At 33.7% G+C, this 25,427-nt stretch overlaps 1 protein-coding gene and 1 long non-coding RNA gene across 2 annotated transcripts in view; one reads left to right on the top strand and one right to left on the bottom strand.

The window, feature by feature from the left end:
- Nucleotides 1-232: 232 nt before the first annotated feature.
- Sntg1 (syntrophin gamma 1) overlaps nucleotides 233-25,427 on the bottom strand; it is a 774,750-nt gene continuing 749,555 nt past the window's right edge. Inside the window, exons 18-19 of the mRNA XM_090338807.1 lie at nucleotides 22,682-22,792; nucleotides 233-2,840 (exon numbers count right to left, since the gene is read on the bottom strand). Coding sequence (XP_090194933.1) covers nucleotides 2,682-2,840; nucleotides 22,682-22,792 — 270 coding nt within the window. The 3' untranslated portion in view covers nucleotides 233-2,681. The remainder of the gene's footprint in view (nucleotides 2,841-22,681; nucleotides 22,793-25,427) is intronic.
- Nucleotides 2,567-25,427, top strand: part of LOC150058697 (uncharacterized) — a 66,488-nt gene continuing 43,627 nt past the window's right edge. Inside the window, exons 1-3 of the long non-coding RNA XR_016536647.1 lie at nucleotides 2,567-2,654; nucleotides 13,761-13,806; nucleotides 24,360-24,475. This is a non-coding gene — a long non-coding RNA (uncharacterized LOC150058697). The remainder of the gene's footprint in view (nucleotides 2,655-13,760; nucleotides 13,807-24,359; nucleotides 24,476-25,427) is intronic.

Raw genomic sequence — 25,427 nt, 5'->3', positions numbered from 1 at the left:
TAATATAAAAAATAACAATAAGGATATTATCATAGTTTTTAATTCAAGTAACAATTTGCAATGTAATTTAAAGTAAATTAAATTTATATATATGAAAAATGTTTTCTCAATATAATTAAGACCATTTTATTATATTTATACATATATACATATATGTATACATGTTTTAGTACATTTTGGGCAAAATCTCATATATTCATAGATATACGATTGTACAAATTGCTGTTGTTAAATACTTGAGCACAGGCTAGATTGTCAAATTATGCTAAAAATGTCTACTTGATTAAATGTTTGGTATTCTTTATAATATTTAAAAATAAAATTTGACATTAACTATAATAATTATGATTTATAACATTTTTAAATTTTAGTTTTATTTATTGATTTTCTTTTTGGCACCTGCCAGGAGATCACTGAATATGAGTTCAGTGAACCTGAGTTCAGTGATCTTCCTACATGCCTGGGCCATGCTGAGATCTCACTTTTGAGATCCATACTACTTGCTAGGGTTCAGAATCCTTAAACTTTCCTGTAAGTATTATGCTTGGTTAGTGTAGCAATTTGCTATCTCAATTCTGATTATATGTTCAAAATTTTATGAGGAAAATTAAATATATTAAACAATCTTTAACAACCAAATTGCCCAAGTCCTTTCGATAACGTATGTTAGATCCAAATTAACCCCTTTGCAAGTCCAATTATGTAACACATTTTTTTGGTTTGTTTTGTTTTTTGCCAGTCCTGGGCTTGAGCTCAGGCCCTGAACTCTGTCCTTGGACTTTCTCAAGGCTAGAGCTCTACCACTTGAGCCTCGGCACCACTTCCAGCTTTTTTTTTTCTATGTATGTGATTCCCGAGGAATCAAACCTAGGCCTTCGTGCATGCGTGGCAAGCACTCTACCACTAGGCCAAACTCCCAGCCCCGCACTTTTTTTCTGTTGTTTTTTTTTTTTTTGGTGGATCATGGGTCTTGAACTCTAGGCCTGGGCACTGTCTCTGAGCTCTTCCGCTCAAGGCTACAGCCCCACTTCTCATTTTCTAGTGATTAATTGGAGGTAAGAGTCTCTCACTCTTTAGTGCTGGGGCTGGCTTTGAACCATGATCCTCAGATTTTAGCCTCCTGAATAGGTAGGATAACAGGCGTGACCCACCGTGCAGGTTGTGTAACACATTTTAATTTAATGCGTTTTAGTAATGTAATGTACTAATGATTATTTCCAATACATATTAAAAGTTTGATATTGACATCTTACAATACCGTGAACATGTGTCCATCCAAACAAATAATTTTATTTCCTTTGGGAATCTTACAGTGAATCTTTTTTTTTCTAATGCAAGGAAAAATAATTGAATATCTATTAGACAGTCAATTTGGTTAGAAAACATTGTGGTAGATTTAGTTGGAAAGAGTTAAGTTGTAAAAAGTGTGTGTTTTATGTTTTGTTTTTGTTTGACTTCTTAATAAGAAGCTGGTTGTTTAATAGCAGACATCAATAAATCTGTAATGAATGACAGGGAAAGTTTCCACATTGCATAAATAGTTACCAAGGCTTTCCAACTTTTCGATTTTCTTAATATTCTTAAAGTAAAATACTCATAGATCGTGGCATTTCTTACTCTGCCTTCACAATATGCTAAGATACATATTTTAACTTTGATTTTTCAAATATCATCATGAGGAATCATAAAATAAGGTGCATTTTACTCATAACCAGACATATGGGTTTGTAACTTTGTGCACAATCCCAATAATAGTTCTCGAATGCTTGAGGTTTGGGGTTAACAACACTTATACCTTATTGGTTGATATTTTCTCTGCATAACAGTTTTAGGGCCACTGAAAATTTATGAAATTATTTCCATAATAAATTTTGTTAGGTAAATATGAATTTATTTAACGTAAAAGATAGAAGAGGAAAAAACAGAAAAGTGTGCATATTTTAGTCATTCATATTAAATTAATACATTTTGGACATAATTTTGAATTTTAACACTGGCAGTTTATAAAACATCTGAATCTCAGCAATGGCAGGGTTCATTATATATTTTGTTTATCACAATTAAGATATTCATTGTATTATTCTTAAAAGCAGTTGCGAATCAGATAAACTGATGACCCAGTGCAAAATTATAGCATGAGAATACAAAAAAAAAATTAACATCAGCAAATTAAAGTGCATCCTTCTATCATGAGTTTTTTTTTAAAACTTTGTGGGCTTTTTTGCATGCTCTTGTCAATTTTTTTAAACCTCTTTATGGTGATAATACAATGGTAGGGCATTAGTTCATGATCTGGCCCAATATGCATTGGTAATACAAAATAATCTAAAATACAGAAATAACCATTTAATTGGTATTTTATTTATAGGTAGCTTACAATTTTTATATTATTTACATACTCTTTATACCATATATTCTTTTTGTCTCCAATTTGGTGAAAGCAGGGAACTGGTAGAAATTAACCAAATGAGAATCGGCTCTTTTGTCCCTTTTGGTTTATTTACAGAAGCCTTCTAGAATAGAAACATGCTGGAAATGCCTTATGACCACTTTGTCTGCTAAAATTTCCTTCTGACTCCATTGTTGACTGGATGAACTCGCTATTTCTTCAGGCTGTAAAATGATGAATACATTTCTTTGTTTATCTAGTCATGGTAAGTGTCAAGGTCGACATCAGTATGTCAAGTCATATACTTTGCTTTGCTTGTAGTAGCAGAACTGGTAGCAGCAGAAGCAGTCGCCTGGTTGCCTAAAAACAGAGGGTCCAAACAAGCTACTTTGGCAGCAAAGAATGAATGAATGCAATGGAGAACGGCAAATAGATTTGAAAATTCCAACTCCTGAAAGGAAAAGAGAAATAGATAGCATAAAAATAGACCTTTTAGTTTTATTTTTTTGGAAAGAGGGTTAGTAAATATTTTAAGTACTGGAAATTTATCTCCAAGGAACAATATATCATAGTTTAAAAGTAATGTCTAATGTAGAGTTAGTTATATTTTCATCAATATATGCATGGTAGGTTTGCATGGAAAAGATAAAAGGATTAAGCATTCTTATAATATATGAAATTAATTTCAGGATTAGTAATCCTTCACAAAGTCCAGACCAATATAAATACACATAGGTTGTGGGACTTGAACTCTGGGCCTGGGGGCTGTCCCTGAGCTCTTCAGCTCAAGGCTACTGTCCTACACTTGAGCCTGGGCTATTGTTCTACCATTGAAGCCACAGGACTGCTTCTGGTTTTCTCTTGGCTAATTGGATATAATATTCTCCTGGACTTTCAGGCACAGGCTGGGTCTGATGCGTGATCCTCACATCTCAACCTCCTGAGTAGCCACAGTTACTGGGATGGGCCACTGGTGCCCAGCTAATCAGACAATCTTGAGAACACTTTAAAGAATATGTGTAGGTCTTTATACACACTTTAGATAAGTATGAATTAGAATCACTAAGAACATATTGACCCTTTTCCAGAATGAGTATCATTTAAATGACAATCAAAATTAGAAAAGGAAGTAGTAAGAATGTGATGCTACAATTCAAAACAAAATAATTCTTTTATTAATGAAAATTGTGCACTTTTAATGATGCAATTATTTATTGGTACTTAATAATGTTTCAAAAATAATAATCGTAGCTGAGCGAGGTGGCTCATGCCTGTAACCCTAGCTACTCAGGGGGTTGAGATATGAGGATCACGGTTCAAAGCCTATCCAGGCACTAAAGACCCTGAGATTTTTATCTCCAGTTAACCAATAGAAAACAGGAAATGGTGCTGTGGCTCCAAGGGGTAGGGCAATAGCCTCCAGCTGAAGAGCTCAGGGACAACACCCAGACCCGGAGTTCAAGCCCCACAACCAGAAAAACAACAACAAAAAAAACAAAAACAAAAAAAGAAATGAAAATAACAATCAGCTAGGGCCTACTGATTTGGAGTTTTAGAAATAGGTTTCCCTGTTAGATCAGTTAGATATTTAAGGAAATTTGTAGATCACAATTATTGATAGTGACAAAATTATTTATATTCTAAAAAAAGCAGAAAATATGTTTTTTTAAATTACAAATGCTATTAGAGTAGCTGCATAACCTCATGGTGATGTTTAGAATAGATTTGAAGAGGTAATATCATGAATGTTTTTATAAAAGACTAACAGTAGTCTCATAAACATGTTTTAATGCCACGAGGATTAAAAGAAAATGAATACATTTTTATTTTAATGAAGTTAATATGCAGAACATGTCCCACTGAGAGTAACAAATAGGTAATAAATTATTGAAATTGCCGATCAAGTTCTTTCTACTTCATTATATACAGTACAAGACACAGAATTACAGTTAATTTGCACACTAATCATTGTATTCATAATTCATAATATTTGCAGCAGAAGATAATACAAAAAATCCACTCAATTAAGACTAGTCAAAACATTGGTATGCATCATAGAGTCATTTAAACAAAAAAAATCACTTTCAGGGTATTTTCTTTGATTGGGACCTATAGGTACAATAAAGCATAAATAGATTCACAGGCCTGAGAAGAGAGCTCTGGTGTCTCAATGGTTATTTCAGAATCTTCTATCCTTTTAAGTCAGTTTCCAGTGGCAAATGCTTATTCATTCCAGAAAAAAAATGAAAACCATTCATCTAAAAATTCCTGGCCAGGAGTTTGGCCTAGTGGTAGGGTGCTTCCTCAGTACCACATACATAGAGAAAGCCAGAAGTGGTGATGTGTCTCAAGTGGTAGAGCACTATCCTTGAGAAAGCTCAAGGACAGTGCTCAGGCCCTGAGTTCAAGCATGGAAACTAGCAAAAATAAATTCCTAAACTTCTTAATTAATTAATGTCAGTAGTAATGCTTGAACCCAATTACATACATTAATATGATCTATGACATACAAACCCTGAACTTAACTTTATGTTCTACAACCTAAGTGCCAGTGATTGTATATAAAGATTCCCTTCTTGAATACTTGTTTGTTAAACATGACATTTGAAATATGATGTAAAATCAATGTTAATAAATTATATTAAAAATTAAAGTACCCATTCCCTGCCTGTAACCCCTCTATACATTATCCCAATAATAAAATACAATAAGCGAAAAAATAAGAAAAGCTTTGGGTCTGGGGTCCAGGAGTGTGCTCTAGCAGTAGAGTGCTTGCCTACTATGCATGAAGACATGGGTTTTGTTGGTAACACATACATAGAAAAAAACTCAAATGGTGCTGTGGTTCAAATGAGAGAATGCTAGCCTGGAGAAAGCTCAAGGACAGTACTCAGGCTCTGGGTTCTAGGACTGGCAAAATAAATAAATAAATATAAAGTATTTTGTTTGCACTGGCCTTGAATTCCCATCCTCTCTATCCCTACTTCTCAAATAACAAGGATTAGATGCATGAGCCATTGTCACACTTCAGTATTACTAATGAGATATAAGTTGCTTATACATTAAAAGGTTTACTCTTATCTAAACTAACCCTGAAAACTATCCATTTACCGTATTACTTTTTTGCAACCAGCCTTGTCTTTTACATAGAATAATTTCATTTTAACAAACTTATCTGTTAATCAAAGCTTAGAAATTTTTGGAAAATTCAAGAATTTTCTGTGCATTATTAAAAACAAAATAATAATGAAAACATTAAATTCCTTCTTTAGTGAGAAAAGCATTGTTGAATGTTATAATTGATGGAAATACACTAACAGGGATTTATTTTCTTAAAAATATACATAATATACATTTTTAATTTAACATTGTATTTTGATTACAGAAATCCTCAAATATCTCAAAATGCAAGCCCTTTTAGACAGATTAAGGTTTTCCAATTTTTCCTATCTTGTTAATTATCTGTCCACAATTTGTTGTTGATCGGGACTTGAACACTTTTGCATATTTACTTGGAAAAGTGGTGGTGGGCAGGTAACAACTCTAAATAATGAGAAAGGATATCAGGAGACAGTGGTGAACTCAGATTAGCACTGAATTTCAATGTGAGCTCATCTACAATGTCTTGTCTTAACAAGACAGAACTCAATCTTTAAACACTATAACTAGCTTCTAACGTCAGTAGAAAAATAATTCATTTATATGGTCAGAGATGTGGAGCATTTCTTCATATGTCTATAGGCCATTCTTAATTCCTCTTCAAAGAAGTCTTTAAGTCTTTAGCCCATTTTTTAATGGGATGGTTGTTTCTTTGAGGATTTGTTTTTGAGAGATTCAACTATTTGAGCTGTAGGTATATTTTAGATATGAGGCCCTCATCTATTGTATGGTTAATGAAGATCTTCTCCCACCCTGTGGGCTTTCTATTTAACTTGCTAGCTACATTCTTTGCCATACAGAAGCCCTGCAATTTAGTTCAGTCCCATTTGTCCAAACTTTCTTTAATGTGTTGTATGTCTGAGACTATATAAAGTTCAATCTGTGTCAAAGAGCCCTAGTGTATCTCCTGCAAAGTGTATTTCCTTTCTGTAAAGTTTTCAGGGTATCTGATTTTTACCTCATGGTCTTTGATCCATTTGGAATTAATTCTGGTGAAGGGTGACATATACGAAGCCAACTTAAGTTTTCTACAGGTACTTAACCAATTCTGCCAACACCATTTATTAAAGAGGCTGTATTTCTTCCATCTTATTTTTTTGGTTATCTTTTCGAAGATTAGGTGGCCATAGGTCTGTGGGTTAATTTCTGGCTCTTCAGTTCTATTTCATTAATCCTCAGGCTGTTCTTATGCTAGTACCAAGTTGTTTTGATAACTTTAGTCCATAATAAAGACTGAAGCTTGATATTGATATTACTCCAGTGCTATTCTCTCTGATAAGGATTGTTTTTGCTATGCAAGCTCTTTTATTATTCCATATGAAATTTTGGATTGCTAATTCCATTTCCTTAAAGAATGACATTGGGATATTGATGGGTATTGCATTGAATTTGTAGATAGCCCTTGGCAGGATTGCCATTTTCATGATGTTAATTCTTCCAATCCAGGAGTCTGGGAGGTTTTTCCACTTCCTTATTCTTCCTTAACTTCCTTTTTCAGGTTTTTAAAGTGTTCATCATGGAGGTCCTTTACTTCCTTGGTTAATTCCTAAGTATTTTTCTGGGACTATTACAAAAGAAATTTCCTGATTTCAGCCTTGTTCTTCTCTTAGGTGGCATACAAGAAAGCCATTGATATTTTTTTCAAAATATGGAGTGATTTACTTGCCTATCCAAATTTCCAATTATGTGCCTAGTAATATGCAAATAAGCTTTAGTTCCTCTTGAATAAGAATTTGATGATAGCAATCTATCCCCACAAATTATGTGCCTGATGATTTTTGGATTTTTTTAAATTTTTTATTGTGATTAATAGAAGGGTTGCATTATATTCACCAGATAGAAGGTGCATAACTTCACAAACATTGATTCCTTTTCTTATTACATGATCCCCATTTCCCTCCCACCCTTTCCCTGCTTGTTGTCCTTAATGTACTATGTTATCTCTCATCTCTTTTGCCATCCCTTGGTTATCTCATATTGTTACAATATTTCACCTTGTTATCTGATCTATTTTATATGTGCTTAATTGGTTATTTGAAATTGGACAGGGAAGGCGGGAAATCAAGAAAACCATTAATTTTTTTTGCCAATCCTTGGGCTTCAACTCAGTGCATGAGCACTGTCCTTCGGCTTCCTCAATTGTAACACTCTACCACTTAAGCCACAGTACCACTTCTAGCCTTTTATATGTATGTAGTACTGAGGAATTTAACCCAGGTCTTCTTGCGTGTTAGGCAAGCATTCTATCACTAGTCCAAACCCCCAGCTCCAGCCACTGATTTTTGAGGGTTAATTTTATACCTTGCTACTTTGCCCAAGTTTTGACTCACATTGAGTAACTTGGGGTTGGAGTCTGTAAGGTTCTTTAAATACAGAGTCATGTCATCCACAAAGAGAGAAAGTTTTACTTTATCTTTCCCTGTTTGGATCCCTGTTATGTTTGATTCTTTCCTTTTATTGTTCTAGCTAGGTATTCCGGGGGCTCAACATCTCCGGCCATAAAATAAGTGTGAAACAAAAGAACTTTAAGATTCTACCATATTCCAGTTAGAATGACCATTATCTAGAAATCTAAAAACAGATGCTGGCAGGTATGTGGCTAGACATGATTGATATTGTGCTGTTGGTGGGATTCTAAACTTATTCATCTACTCTGGAAAAGAGTATGGTGATTTTTCTAAAGACTAAAGCACAGAACTCCCTTATGATCCAGCTGACTCCTCAGCATTTTCATAATTGTCCCTAAATAAGGACATACTAAAGCTACTAGTGCAACCATGCCCACTGCAACATTATTTACCATAACTAAGACATGGAACCACCCCAGAAGCCTGTAAGTAAATAAATGGATCAAGAAGTTGTGGTATTTATACTCAGTGGAATTCTATGCTGCCGTCAGAAAGAATTGCATCATCCCATTTTTAAGGAAATAGAAAGACTCATAGGCTCCATTATTTCCCTCATTTGTAGTAATTAGTATACATGTAGAATTCTCCTAGCAGAAGACCACAATATTGCAAAAGTTTATGTGCATATGGCCATATAGGTTGAGGCTAAGAGAAATGAACTCCAAGATATGGAAACAAGAGTCTTATCTTTGTGATTGTTGGTCTTAATATACTATGTGAAGTTATTTCTTTTCTCTTTTTTTTCTCCCCTCATGGTTTATCTCATGTTGTTGCTTTATTTGAATTTGGTACCTGGTATATTGTATATACATTTATTTGTCTGTTTGAAATAGGAAAGGAAAGGGGAAAAACAAGATGATTAGGAGGGGTGGAAAAAATGCAAATTGGGAGAAAAATATGGGAAGGGGTAACAATGTTGAAGAATTAATGTACCCACTACCTGAACTGTAACCCATCTATATATCACCCTGACAATAAAATGCAATTAAGAAATAAAAGAAAAATACTTCACTATACTAGTATAGTATAGTAGTATAGTATAGTAGTATAGTACAGTAGTATTGTACTATACTATACTAGTATAGTGCATGAAAATGCCACTGAAATTAAAATATTAAAATATTAAAATTAATGTGATAGTGAGTTTAATTTTATCTAGTGAATAATGTTAAGTAATATGAATAAAGCTGGTTTAGTAAGCACCACTTAGCATGTGTAAAATGAAAGTATAGAAAATGTGAGCAATGACATAGAATCCTTAGAAAACAAATAGAAGACATAAAAAGGAAGCAAATGGAGGCTTTAGAACATTAGAGACACAATAAGTGGAATGAAAAATGTCTTGGAATTGATGGAAAAAGGGCAAGGATCACAAGAAAAAAATCTGAACTACATAAAAGATCAATGAAAAAGAACATATGCTAGGAATAATTTTTTAAATAAAAGAAATGACCATCAGCCTTCTGTGATATGACAAGAATTATATAAAATTTATGTCATCAGAGTTCAAGGAGAAAAATATAAAGAACTGAAAAATACTAAAAGATATAATAACTGAAAATCTGACAAAATTGGGAGAAGCAAGACTTTTGAGTAAAATATAAGATAAATTCAAAGAAAATTTTGAAAAGACACAGCAGATTTAAATTTCTTAAAACCAAATATAGCAAGAAGTATTGACAGCAGTAAGAAAGAGAAAGAAAATTTAACCTACAGAATATACTTCAAGGGCAGAAAATTCTTATTAGAAACCATAAAGCCAGAAGGAAGTAACAAAATAATTTTCAACTGCTCAAAGAAAAGAACTGTTAATACTGAATCCTATATACAGCAAAATATTGCTTTCAGAAAAGAAAAGAAATTAAAGACAATAACTCAAAAATGGATCCAGTTTCAGGTATCTCATACTTGTAATCCTAGCTACTGAGTAGACCTCAATTGAGGGTTGAAGATAACCTGGGTAGGAAAGTTAGTGAGATTCTTTTTTCCATTTAATTGGCAATATTTGGAAGTAAAAATGTGGTACAAGGTGTAAAGCAGCTTTGATCAAAAAAGCAGAGTAGGATATCAAAAAAAACTTCACTTGAAATAGCATCAACAAAAATAAAATAGCTGGGAATAAATCTAACAAAAAAAGCAAAAGGCCTTTATAGGGAAAATTATAACAAATTGAAGAAAACGAAATTGAGAGAACGAAGGGATGAAATCATCCAAAAAGAAATATACGCTTACTTGATTTATAAAACCTTCACCTCTCTCTACATCACCTTTATAATAACAAAAAGTAGCATAGGGACAGTGAGAGAGAGTGAGAAAGAGAGACAAACAGAGACAAAGACAGAGACAGAGAGAGAAATAACACTTTGGAACGTCAGGAAGAAAAAAGTAATATAAATAGAAAGATAAGCATATCTATTGTTTTGTTTGAGTTTTCTAAATTATATTTCAGTATTAAAAACAGTTGTCTGGTGCAGATTTCAAAGTATGTAGAGAAAATATTTTTATATGTTCTCTGTACGGTAGTATGAAATGTTACACATAACATTTAATAAGTACATTGATTGATAAACATGCAAATGTATTTACAAAATATACATTTTATATTCATATTATAAACGACATTATGAATTATATATATTATAAAATGTTAAAATTGACAAAGGGATCTCAAATAAATAATCTTACCTAAAATCTATCTTATAAACTATTCTTGTCACCAGAATGTAACAATACGTTATTTTTGTTTATCTGTGTGTATACATACCTAATACATTTTAAATTATAAATATGTTTATTTTATTTATGTAAAGTACAATTTCTGGAGAAATCACTTAAAGATTATATGCTGAAGTCTATGGAAAATTATTGATTAAACAAGTTTGGGGGAGCGTTTATTTTCTGCTACTTTTTGAAGGTCCTTCTATATTTCAAGGTTAGAGTGGCATACATAAGTCAATATATTTGTGATCACACTATGTTCCACAATTAAGATAAAAGATTACAATTCTTAGTTAATTTTTTTAGTTTTTTGAGAAGTGACCATATTGACTTTCATAGTGGCTGACCTTATTTTAATGAATAGCAGTATGTTAGTGTCTTTTTGTTGCTGTGGTCTTCTACATGAAACTATCCAGTGCTTAAAGTATAATTTGTTAAAGAGGCTTGCCTTTCTCCACTGTTGAAGAGATTGGTTTTGACTCTTTTGGCAAAACTCAGATAGTTTATTTCCTATATCATTTGCTCTATTTTGTTGGTTTATGAAACTTTTTTTTGTTAGGACCATGCTAATTTTTTAAAATCTTGGCTCTCTAATATAATTTGAAGTTTGGTATTATAATAATGCCAGCCTTGCTGTGTTTGTTTAAGATAGCTTTAGAGTCCACATATATAGGTGTGTTTTTATGTAATATATATATATATATATATATATATATATATATATATATATATATAGTTAGTCATGAGGATTGACCTCTGGGTGCTGTCCCTGAGCTCTTTACTCTTTACTCGGCCACTTTGAGCCACAGCACCATTTTTTTTTGCCAGTCCTTGGGCTTAAACTCAGGGCCTGAGCACTGTCCTTGGGCTTTCTCAAGGATACAGCTCTATCACTTGAGCCACAGCACCACTTCCAACTTTTTTCTATGTATGTGGTACTGAGGAATCGAACCTGAGGAATCGAACCTGCATGCTAGGCAAGGCCTCTACCACTGGACCAAACTCCTGGCCACACCACAACACCATTTTTAGTTTTTGAGTTGTTAATTGTAGATAACAAGCCTCCTGGGGATTTTTGACCCAGGCTGGCTTTGAACCCTATCCTCAGATTTTAGCATCCTGAGTACCTATGATTACAGATGGAGGCATCAGTGTGTGAATAGTTTTCATTTATGTAATATTTATATTTTATATTGATTTTTGTATTTCTTTGAAGAATGACATGGAATTTGGTAGGAACTTACTTGAATTTGTAGAATAATTTCAGTATTATGGTTTGTTTTCACAGTAATATTTCTAAAGATTCATGTACTGGGAGGTCTTCCAATTTATTTTTATCTTCAATATTATTTTTCAGTGGTGGATATTTTTGTTGTAAGGTCTTTCACCTCCTTAGTTAAGTTTTCTCTCAGTATGACTTTTTTAGTATACTGGGAATGTAGGAATGTATGTTCTCTCTTTTTCTTATCCATCTTGTGGCTGATTGTAAGAAAGCTCTTTGTAATAGTGTAGCTTTAAGAAGTTCATTAATGAAAACTTGGTAAGGTTCTTACTGGGTAAGGCTCTTACTGTGTTAGTTCATAACAAATACCTAAAGGTAGACATAATTATCCAAAGTCAGGAAGTCTGGCTCATTCTTTGGGAGACAGAGACAGAGGATACAGGTTTAAGACCAATCCAGACAATAATTAGCAAGTCCTTATCTGAAATACTAAGATATATGTGTTGATACACATCTATAATTTAAAGTATAGAAAACTGTTGCAGGATTTTAGTCTTAGGGTCTCCTAGACACAAACACAGGAGCATATCTAAAAGTCAATGAAAGTAAAAGAAATCTACAACTTTCTGAAAGTATAAAATTTAATGTGAAACTTAGAACTTAGTTTTCTTCTTGATTATATCATTTGTTTTCTTTTAATTTTTCGGATTTGTTTTGTTAATCTCTGTTTTTTAGTTGGAAAATATAATATATTTTAGTATAAATTGTATATAATATAATATATAATATAAATTAATATAAAATTTTAAAATATAAATCTAAAAAGCAAATATGTCAGTATTTGTTCTTTTTATTCTTTCCTTATGCATATCTATCTCTCTCTATATATATGTGCATAATACATACACACACAAACACACACAAATACATATTCACATTGTCTGTTTTTTTATTTTGAGTCTAGGGCATAATACATTGCTCTATTTGACTTTAAATTGCTTCCTACTAGCCTCCCAGTGATGGTTTAGGAGCATTTGCCATCTTGGTGGATTTCATGTGTAACTTCTGTATCTTATATATTTTTATATTCCTTAATTTCTCAATTACTATTTTCAATTTGTATGTACATATTTTGGGGGATGTATAGTCTCTTTTTTTGCATATTTACCTTGTGGTAGTCAGGGGTTTGAACCCAGGGCCTGGGTAATGTCTCTGAGATTTTTGCTCAAGGTGAGCATTTCTAGCATGTGAGCTATAGTTCCACTTTTAGCTTTTTGGTGTTAAATTGAACATCAGAGTTTCATAGACTTTCTTTACCAGGCTGGCTTCAAATCACAATCCTCATATCTTAGTCTCTAGTAGCAAGGATTACAGAGTATCAATCACTTGCTCTCAACTTGTGGCTTATGGCTCTTTAGTTCTTTTATATAGATTATTATAAGTTATTTTTGAAAATATTCTTAAAATTATAAAATAATCTTCAACCAACTACATTTCTGTAATATCCACGTATTTTTCCTGTGTCTTTCCATCATTTTCTCACTCTCTGTGATATTATTGCCATATATATTACATCTTACTATCTCACCAAGCTAATGGAAGTTTTATGATCAGTATTTCTTGCATTTGTCCTTTCAATTAATTAGTAAAATTAAATACAAGCATAATACATTTATATTATATATATATTTATGTAGTTATTCTTAACAGTGATCTTTTTACCATGTATGTATTTATTACTTAGTATCCTTTCATTTTATTTGGAAAGAATCTTTCTTCTAGTGTAAGCTTATTAATAATAGTTCTCTAATTATTTTTCTAATGAAATAATGAATTAATTTTTCACTAGTTTTTCTTTTGCCAGTTCTAGGCCTTGAACTCAGGACCTGAGCACTGTCCTTGGGTGATAGGTAAGCACTCTACCAGTAGGCCAAACTCCCTGCCCTTTTTACTAGTGTGTGTATGTGTGTGTGTGTGTGTGTGTGTGTGTGTGTGTGTGTGTGTGTGTGTGTGTGTGTCAGTCCTCATGCTTGACCTCAGGACGTGGGAAACTGTCCTTTAACTATTTTCCTCAAAGCTAATGCTCTACCATTTGAGCCATGGCTCCACTTCTGGCTCTTGGATGGTTGATTGGAGATAAGAATCATGAAGACTTTCCTGCTAGGGCTGGCTTTGAACTGTGATCCTTGTATCTCAGCTTCCTGAGTAACTAGGATTCTGTAATCTTAGTGTGAGCCACCAGGGCCCAATTTTTATAAGTGTTTAAAAGGAGAATCTAAGCTGGGCATGAGTGGCCCACATGTTTCATCTTAGCTATTCAGGAAGTTAAAGCCTGCAATACTGAGGCTGAAAGCCAGGCCAGCAGAAAAGTCCTCAAAACTCAGTTGCCAAAACAGCTCAGCAAAAAACAGGGCCAGAATCCTGGCTCAAGTTATAGAGCACCAATTATGAGCAAGCTCCCCAAGCTCAAGTCCCCTGAGTTCAAGCCATGTTACTAGAATACTGTGGTCCCTAATGAAACAAGGCTCTTTTACTGAACCAGCATTGTATCAGCATAGAAATATGATTTCTGGTTCTGGTTTCTCTCAGATAATAATCCCTTCTAAGTATTTTTTTTCCTGTGAACTCCTAGAGCAATTCTCTAAAGTTGCTTTCAGGACAACCACAGCAATCCTTGAGTTTTTCTTACTGTTTACATGAACATTTAAAATTTTTCTAAATAACATTCAGCTTGGATATTTTATGGTGCTCCTTCAGATCTCTGGAAATTTAAAACAAATGTGTAGAAGTCTTTTCTTGCTTCTTTTTGTAGGCTCAGAAGATCCAGATTGTATGTCTAGTGAAGATTTGCAGATTCTGGATCTATCTTGTCTATCCGTATATCCTTCTCAGATCTCAGAAATATATGGAAGCTTCCCAAAGTTTCTTAGGAAATCTCACTCCTGAGAACGTTGAGGGCTTTCCCCCCAAACTTTTTATCTGGCATACCTAGCATTGTCACCTTGGGTAGCTATGATTTTAAACCACTGCTGATAGCTGCTCTCAGCAAATACCTAGCATTATGTCTTTTCCCACTGAGCAAGGCCTGAGCCAGGTCAAGTGATGGCTAGTTGTGAAGACAGACTTTACCAGGAAGCTTTCAGATAAGTTACATCATTAATGTCTATTTGAGGAGAAGCTTTCTGAAGTGCTCCGAGCCTACATTACCTCCTTCAGTGGACTCTGGGGGATGGAATTTCAGAGCAACCGTGTTAGTAAATATGTTTTGAAGGCAACAATGGAACAGTACAGAGGGGAAAAGAGCTCAAAGAAATTAAAATGTGTATTTGCTTTTTAATAAATGTGAGACAGATACTTAATTTCCAGATTTCTGAGGAAAAATACTGATAATTGTTTTCTCATTGTTTTTTGACAAAAATTAAAATTTCAGAAGCCATCAGTGAGCCAGTCTAGGAGCCCAACATACATATGCTTTTATTGAAAGCTTTAAATTACAGGTTTTGCAAAATGTTTGAATGTGTAAATAGTAGTTATTAATGAAAAGGACCAGATTACATGGAGTCATGGCAGCAGTCCTCTCAATATCTGCCTATAATATACATATTAGGTGTATAGTCTACTATTTAAAAAATTGTTATAGATTATTATAAATGTGTAGATAAAATTCATTTATCAATAAATCTCAGAATCTAGAACTTCCTAGTTTCCAAGCTCTTCTAAGACTGAATTGCTGCCCTGTCCAGATATCAGCTTTACTGTCTGCATATCCCTGACCCCAACCCAGTTGATTGTTTATTTCTAAAAAAGGTTTTGATATTTATTTTATATGTAGATATGTATTTATATATATATATTTGTGATATACAAGTGGGTTACTATGTCAGGTAATGAGTACATTTCTTGTTGGACAATGTCATCCCTTCTCTGGCTTTCTCCCCAGATGAGTGTTAGTAGATTTATGTAGAAGCTGGTGTGTGAGACTCATACCCCTCCCCACCCACACACCCTTCCTCACGTATCCCCACACATGTTATTTTGATATATTTTTAAAAATTTGCTCCCAATTTCTTATCTTCTCCTGTTTATGCTGTACAACCTGAAGCACCACCTGACCTTGATTTATGTATTCATATTTAATTAGGTGACAGTCCTTATTTCTGACCTCTGTATTTAGAACAGCTGGGCTTAGGACAGTTTGTGGTAAGATGAAGCATTTTTCAAAGGTTTAGAAATCTTTTGCTCTAGCAAGAGCCTGAGATTGTGAACAGCAGGCTGGATTGGGAGCCAATCCTTCATTTATGATGCAGAGAGAGATCCTGGATCCCAAATACCCGCCTGGCTTTGTGAATATTAAACTCCCTCATTTTGAGGCCTCCAGGGCCAAACAAAGCATCATTTACATTCCTATCAGTCTCTTCCAAGACACAAATATGAACACATTATGAATTCTTCAGTGAGGGTTTTAGACATACATTTATTAAGGATCCATTTTGTTCAGTATTCATTTCTATGGCCCACCCATGGAACATTTGTTTTCTAGATAAGCTCTTTAAGGCAGGTACTTTTAGCCAAATTTACAGTGAGAAAAATGAAAATTTTGGGAAGTCTATTTTCAATTTCTAAACTGAGTCTTACTAACGTTTAATGTACTTGACAAAGCCTCTTATAAAGCACAAAGTCCCAGTCTGGGAGTTGGGTGAAATTTGGAAGAAAGGTCCCAAAGCCAAATTTATTTTTAAATACTTGACTTTATTATTGTCTTTTTTTCTCTTTCAAATCTTATTCCCTTCTGTTTTCAGAGATCAAATATAATAAATTGGGATGAATATAATTTGTACACTAGCATAGAAAATTCCTATAGTGATAACCATGAATTCAATTAAAAAAAAAACATCTTTTCCAGTCTTTTAGAATATAGCCTGTTTTGAAATCAGATAATTTTTGGTCATGTTAATCAAAATATTATTTATAGAAAGATGCTTATATATTCAGATGAATACATACTACTGGAACAAGCAAAGAAAAATATGCTTACCTAAAAATTTAGTTTTTAATCACTGAGAAAATACTCACTATCCTAGATATGTTATGTGTATATTAGCATCATGTGCTCCATAGCACTCCCTCAGTTCCTGATGGCAATAAAATAAGCTTTTTGTAAGTTGTCAAAACACACACACACACACACACACACACACACACACACACACAACACTACAAAATTGCCTATGGCTTCTACTGGGAACAGTTCCTCTGTTCTACCACTAAGTTATGAGATGTTTAATGAGGCTTTGGAAAACAGATGGGAAATGCTATAAGCTTCTGTGTAATGAAGTGAGAATTTATGAGTTCCTACTTTCAGGGAAAATATCTGTAACCTGTTTCTACGGTACAACTTTAGTCTTATAGGGTCCAAAACACCAGCAAAAATGAAAATGAAGTGTTTTTGTGACTCCTAAGGAGACCTATGTAGCTTTCTTAGACATTTCTGAAATTTTCTCACAATTAGAGTTAAACACTACTGCACACTTCTAATTCTGTACTACAAGTAATTACACCATTATGAGTAATTATGTCCTCCAAAGAAACCATACTTTTACAACTACTCTGATTATGAAATGTTTGTCTTGAGACTATCCATCCACCATGTATCTACCTATCTACTTGTGCTTTGTTGACAGTTCTACCCTCTTTATTCTGTAATATGAGGGCTGAATTTGCTCATTTTCAAAAAAAAGAAAGCTAGTCTGGCCTCTGAATTTAATTACATTTTATAATCTCTATTGCACATCATCTTACCTTTTTTCTTAACTTTGTTGAAAAAAATATTTCTCCTAGGTGTATATGACCATATAAAATAAGCCTTAACAAAATTAATGCCAAGAAAAGGGAATAAGAGATTTATATAATGTACTGTTTGGAATTATTTGTTTTCTTTCTTTTCCCCCTTTTGGTTTATGCCATTTGTCACTGTTTTTTATTTCTCTATCCTTTGTCTTGTATATAAAATTATCTGATTTGCAAAAGGGAAGGTGAAAACACAGACAAAGGGTGAACCAATGCAACACTGACATTCACTAGACTTTGTGTTGGAATGAACTTTACAACTGGGGAGGAGAGGGGAATTGGGGGAAGGAAATAAGAGAAAGCAGGGAAGGGGTAACATTGTTACTTATGCATTGTAACCCTACTGTACATCACTTTGCAATAAAAAATAAAACAAAAAGAAAAAATAATTAATTAATAATTTATAAACAATTAATAAAATTATTAATTTAAAAATCTTATTAATTTACTTCCCCAGGGTTTTAATTTATTATCAGCAATCATGATTTCAAAAATACCATACACAGCCAGGAGTGTAGCCTAGTGATAGAGTTCTCACTTGGCATGCACAAAGACCAGGGTTCTATTATTTGGTATCATAAATACATAGAAAAAGCCAGAAGTGGTATCCTTGAGCAAAAAATAGTGTCCTAGGACAGTGCCCAGGCTCTTAGTTCAAGCCCCAGGACTGGCACAAAATAAAAAATAAATAAAAATTAAAAAATACAACACACTTTTTTTTGCCAGCCCTGGGCTTGAGCTCAGGGCCTGAGCACTGTCCTTGGACTTTCTCAAGGCTAGAGCTCTACCACTTGAGCCTCAGCACCACTTCTGGCTTTTTTCTATGTATGTGGTACCAAGGAATCGAACCCGGGTCTTTGTGCATGCTAGGCAAGCACTCTACCCCTAGGCCAAACTCCCGGCCTACAACACGCTTTTATGTTGTCAATATACCTCTGTTGCAATCTGATGCAGCTTTCAAGAATGAGATAAACTTGACATCTGAAGTGGCTTTGCTCTTAGTGCAAGCCCCCTCTCTGCCTCAAAACATTTGCTTGCTGTCTCTGTCTGCTTTCTTGGCCTTCTGTAACCTGTGTGTTCTTAAGAGCTTCCATAATATGGGCTGCAACAAAAGCTGTCACCTGAGTCCATGTCATGTTCTTGGAGTTCTTGGTCTCCAGAACTGTGAGGCATAAGAGTTTGCTTGCCATAAATTGCTGTCTTAGGCATAACACAAACAGCTAGTAATATATCTGTCAGATGTATCTGATAGATGAAAAACTCTCTCAAGAGGTTTCCACTGCCAATTTTTAAAACATATGCAGTAATTGTTAGGAGCTGTCTATGTTCTCCCCAATGGAATAGGTATACATAATGACAAAGTGATAAAATATTATTTACATTCAAAAAGAATATTTTATTTTCCTATATCTATAAATAATATAATCCTCCATCCCCTTAAAGTAATCTAGATTTCAACAACTGAGCAATAATTATACAAATATTTCATTTATGTGGTTAAAGCTGCACAAGTAAGTAGCAATTGGTATTGTCAAACTGAAGCTGTGTGAAGTTTCTAGTATTCTATTATTATTTCTAAGCTAGTAGTAAGCAGGGACAAATAATTAGTACTATAAACTACTTAGTAACCACTCATGGGTGGTGAGTCAAATGAATTCTAGCACTTAGGTGCTTCGTTTAAGAGAGTTCTGGGTCTTGAGATATAGGCTAACCTGGGCTACAAAGTGAGACTCTCTCACAAAACTAAAAATCCAGACAAAACTACAATTGGACAAAAGACTGAAAATATGCAAATAAATAAGAAATAATAATTTCTCCAAAGGCAATCTAAGACTAGATACCAGTACACAAAAGTCATCACTAGGAATTGGGCAAAAAAGACCAGATTTTAATAAGAAAACCAGAATGAAACCTCCCACACACAATACTGACAGAATGGTAGAGAAACTGGATCTCTTATACACTGCTACGAGGTGGCGGAAAGAACAATATAAAATATCATAGTCATTCTGCAATATCTATAATATGCCTTTCCTATTTTCACTAAAACTAAAAAAAAAACCACCTTCACTCATCAGTTTGCATCTCTGGGAAATTGTCTGACCCCAAAAATATATACTTATATTCACTTAAGAGTCTTCATGTTATTGCCCTTCTTTCGCATCTCAGATTGTAGGGTAGTTTCACATGTTCTAGTGATAAAACTTATTTTTAATGTTTGAAATATTCTAATTTTAATTCTCATCTCTATGGGGCCAACAGAAGTTATAATCATATAAGCACGGCTAAGGAACTGACTATTTAGATTGATCTGTGCTTTTCTTGTTAAACTCTCTCCAAGCTTTCTTGGAACTACATCTCCAGGTTAGCTTTTTGCTCACTATTTTGGAGATGGAATCTTGCAGTGTCTTGAGTCACTGGTGCCCAGACATGGTCTACTAAATCTGTTCATTCTGCTGTTCATTAGTTGCTTTCTGTGTTTGAAAATTATATTCATCAATTATCTTTTTTTTTCAGTCGTGGAACTTGAACTGCAGGCCTGGCCGCTGTCCCTGAGCTCTTCAGCTCAAGGCTACCTCCCTACCCCTTTAGCCACAGTTCCACTTCTGGTTTTCTGGTGGTTAATTGGAGATAAGAGTCTCTTAGACTTTAGTGGCTTTGAACTGTGATCCTCAAATCTCAGCTTCCTGATTAGCTAGGATTATCACCAATTATCTTTTTAAAAACATATACTTGAAGTTAAATAATACTTAGGATGTGAGAATAATGAAAATAAATGATATTTAGTAACTGACGGGAAACTAATAAGTAAAACGGCAAGTATTGTCAAGTGCATAACTGCTTATGTGAAACTACAATAAGTTAAAGTCTAAATACTGCAGTTAGTAGTCATAGGATTAAATTAAAATTATTCTTTTTGCCGTAAGAATTCAATAGCTCATAAAAAGCACTAGATAGGCCAGATCCCAGTGGCTTGTGCCTTTAAACCTAGCTACTCTGCAGGTTGAGATCTGTTGGATCACAGTTCAAAGCCAGCTTTCACAGAAAAGTACAAAGAGCTGGGCTCTAGGCTCAGCTCAAATGGTGTCATCAAGAAATCCCAGAGAGAGATTAACAGTTCAAACCTTAGTTCTGTGGGTGGGAAGTGTTAGGAAGATACTAACTAAAAATCAATACTTATATCAGCAGGACTACCTGAGGTATCCTATTAACAAAATTGCTGCTATAAAAAATGAATTCACCAGGATTAGCATGTGTACTACACATTGAAAAATGAAAGTCAATTTGAAGACCAGTTTAAGTGACTGACACAAAATGAAGAGTCCATACTTGGAACTGGGTAAAGGAACAAAGGAGAAAGAACAAGAGACAGAAGATATCTGTAGATATCTTCATTTAGAGACCAAGCCATATTGGTAATGGGAAATTGAAAAGCAGGATCTGGTTAAACTAAAAGAGAGACAAAGGCACCAAGATATATTCAAAGCATGTAGATATACATGCAATCATGACCATGGCAAAACCAAGGTTTTAAAGAAAAATGGTAGAAAAAGAGCTAATGTAATCAAAGTATGTCCACAGGCCTGGTTTAAACAAACTATGCCCAGTCTAGGAAGTGGGAGGAAAGACAAGTTCAAAGACAAATAAAGAAACAACATAGATATCCTAGAAGGATGCAGACCAAAAAAGCAAGGAGGAAAGCTAAGGGGAAAATATTAAGGCATAAGACATAAGCAGGATCACCTCATTAAAAACATAAAAAAGAAGGGCAAGATCGTAATACAGTGCAGGGTTACAAAAGACTCTATCTAGGATATTACACATGACCAAGCTTTCAATGACAGGCAAAGACTTTTTTTTTAAACCTGTAATTGAATACAAGGGAAAAAAGTATAATAGTTACACAAATTTAAATCGAATTAATAGTTAAAAAGCTTCATTTTTGTTTGCATGTACACAGAAATTAGCTTTCATTTTGATACCTATTTATTGGTTTATTTGAGTAATATGGGTATTTGACCTCAGGACTTCATGCTTACTAGGCAAGTAATGTACCACTTGAGCCACATGCCTTTTATCAGATAGGTCTTTTGCCCTGTCTTGCCTCGGTCTTCCAACCTAATTCTCTATTACCAATTTGGCATTTTTTCTGAGATACGATCTTGCTAAATTTTTGCCTGGCCTAGTCTCATACTCTCATAAGAGCTGGGATTATAGTCATGAATTATTGTGCTGAGCCAACTGCTGATAATTATCATTTATTCTTTTTCTCCACATTGGGATATTTATGAGTTATTTTCACCATTGTTACAATATATTTTATAATGAATAATGGAAATAATTTAGATTTTGAATATTACTAAACATATATACATACACACATATACATATATATATATATATACTCATAAAAGCAAAAGTAGTCTTTCTGATAAGTTGAAGACAGCATAGTTACTATTATCCAGTATACTGAAAAATTGCATAAGGTAAAATTAATTCACTTATCTTTTGTAATCAGTATACCATTAGATAACATAAAGTAATATATAATTATCATAAATTATTTAAAATAAATTGAATAAATAATAAAATAGAGTCAATATTTAAAATATTTTAAGTTACTATTTGGAATGCAAATTGAAGAGCGCAAATGATCTATTTATTTTTCAGGATGGCATTTTAATGTGGTACAAATTTTTCTCATAAGGAACTAAACTAAGATATGCAGTGGGTTGAAGTAGTTTATTTTAACTGATGTCTTTAAGTAAAAATGCATCATTAAATTTGAAAGGGAATTTATTGTCTTGGTCTTTAAGGTATTTCAGGCAAATGGAAAATGTGCATGTGCTCCTTTGGTTCTCAGATTTTCTTCCTCTGCTTCTTAATGGTATCAATGTAATGAGAGGTGAGTTAGATAATGGATTTTTTTGTGTTTACCTTTGCTTCAATCTGTTTAGTATCTGGATTCTGAAACAAAAATTTGATTTTGCTCTTGCCATCATCTGAAGAGCCTTTAAGCTGAGAAAATTTATACCTCCAAAGTACAGCCTAAAAGGAAAAACAGAAAGATATGCAAGTCAATTTAATTAATATCAACATTCAACCCAAGACATAGTTCTCTTTCAAATGTTCGTGCAATATTCCAGTATTAAAGGGTGAATTAAAGTATAATGATTAACATATTCTTAAACATACAAAATAACTTAATTACATATTAAAATTACAAATATGCATCTAAATATTACACACATATATGTATGTATATGTACATGCAATTGTCATACAGTTGAACACACATCAGATTTTTTTCAATAAATAGTTTCAATATCTTGGACTATTTGAATATGGAATCATAATATTTTTATCTTTTTAACCAATAGGTGAAGCAATTTGCATTTAATATTTTAGAGTTTTCATTTAAATCTCAAGCTAGTGACCAGGCCCTTTTTTCTGAGATACTCTATCATTACCATATTCATTCATTTGGATCATTTCTATATTATGTAAAGAAAGATATTAAACCTATTATGCATTATGATGAATAATTTTTAGAGATAATGTTGTTGAATTTGTTTATAGCAACACTTTCGAAGGCACTGGCTCTGATACTGTTGAGTAAAGTCAGGGTATATAATGCTTTGACTTCGGCCGGGAGTTTGGCCTAGTGGATAAAGTGCTTGCCTAGCATGCACGAAGACCAGGGTTCAATTCCTTGGTACCACATACATACAAGAAAGCCGGAAGTGGTGCTGAGGCTCAAGTGGTAGAGCTCTAGCTTTGAGAAAGTCCAGGGACAGTGCTCAGGCCCTGAGCTCAAGCCCAGGACTGGCAAAAAAAAAAAATGCTTTGACTTGTAACCTGTTATATAAGATGGGATTCTATTATATAGAACATATTTCTATAAAATAGAATGTTTTTTTAAGAATGAAAATGTATAATTTTATACGCACTTGAGCATGTTCTTGTTGCCTTCTAAAATTAAGCTTCAGTCAATCTTATGAAAATCAAGCAAAATGAACTCTAGGATATGGAAACAATAGGCTTATCTTTGTAATTTTTGTTCTTAATGTATATGTGAATTTATTTCTTTTCTCTTTTTCCTCTTATGGTTTATCTCATGTTGTTACAGCTTTTGACTTTGTTACCTGGTATATTTATTGTATATACATTTACTTGTTCATTTGAAATTGGGAAGGGAAGGAGAAAAACAAGATGATTGGGAGAGTTGTGGAGGGAGGGAAAGTAAGATAAAAACCATGAGATGGTGTATCAATGTTCACTACCTGATGAATATAATTCTAACACTTCCATATGTTACCCCGATAATAAAATACAATTAAAAATCAAAAAAGAAAACAAAAAAGAAAATCAATTTAAGTCTATCAATGAACCTTTGAAATTACATTTCTTCTAGCCTTAACTTTACTCAACAGATTCTTTTTTGTTAATTGTGTTTTTATTGTCAGAGTTTCTGGGTTGATTAGTATTAGACATTACTAATAGCCTCTATCTGGATATTGTTATTTTAATGCTAGTAAGAAACAATGACTAGCAGTCATTCAACTTTTCAACTCCTATTAAAATGAATGTTTACTCTCCTCCCTTGTTGTTACAGAAGAGAAAGAAACTTGAAGTTTAGAAAACTGTGAATATTTATGGTTTTAAATTACTATGCATTTTGCCATTGTTCATAAACAACATCAAAGTATGAGACTCGTCATGACAACTGAGGTAAAAGGGGAATTTTGTAGTTGTATAAAGGCATGATATAAAATGATGGCATTTTTGTAATGTAGCATATTTAATCAATGTCATTATTTAGTCCTTGTAAGCAAATAGGGGAGCATGTTCAAGACAGAATTCGAGTTCCCAGCTGACTTCATTCTTTCACTTAGATATTAATTCCCATGCATTATTTTTGTTGGAATCAGATTACTACTAGGCTTGTCAGGAAGCATTACCTCTAGCCTGTCTTCTTGTGCACCAGCTGGCCCTCTTCACAAATACTCTTAACAATTCCCTCAGCTCTGCTACTCCCAATCATGAAATTGATGCTTGAAGGCATACAACCTGCCAAACTACAGCTGACTTTAAGACAAGTTTAGAGCATGATCCAGACCATGTTGTCAAAGTATAGCAATATCAGAGTCACCTGTAAAACCTAAAAAATTACAAATAACAGGGGCCAACTCCAATTTCTGTAATTTATTTACTTATTTTTGGGGTGGCAGGGTTTTTGTGATGATTGATTTTATATTTTTGTCAGCACTAGTATAAACTAGGAGCCTCATCATTAGTTAGCTTTTTTTTTTTTTTTTACTCATGGCTAGTTCTGTACCACTTGAGCCATACTTCCACCCTGCTTGGGGCTGGTTATTTTAGAGAGAGTCTGGTTGACTTTCCTGCCAAACAGACCACCCTGTTCTTGAGATCTCAATCGTCTGAGTAGCTAAGATTAGAGACATGAACTATTAGTACCTGTACTAGAGTTTTTGGTGAGGCCTGAAAATCGTCTCCTTTATAAATTCCCAGTCTGCCAACTCTATTAGCACAGAATTCATGCCACTAGGCCAATTCTTTAAAAAAAAAAAAAAACTAAATCACAAACACAAACACACACACACACACACACACACACACACACACGCACGCACGCACGCACGCACGCACGCACTGAAGGGGA

Source organism: Megascapheus bottae, chromosome 9 (assembly GCF_031878675.1).
Source record: "Megascapheus bottae isolate mThoBot1 chromosome 9, mThoBot2.hap1, whole genome shotgun sequence".
Lineage (NCBI taxonomy): Eukaryota > Metazoa > Chordata > Mammalia > Rodentia > Geomyidae > Megascapheus > Megascapheus bottae.
Note: the sequence above shows the minus strand (reverse complement) of the source record. Positions and strands in the feature narration are given on the sequence as shown.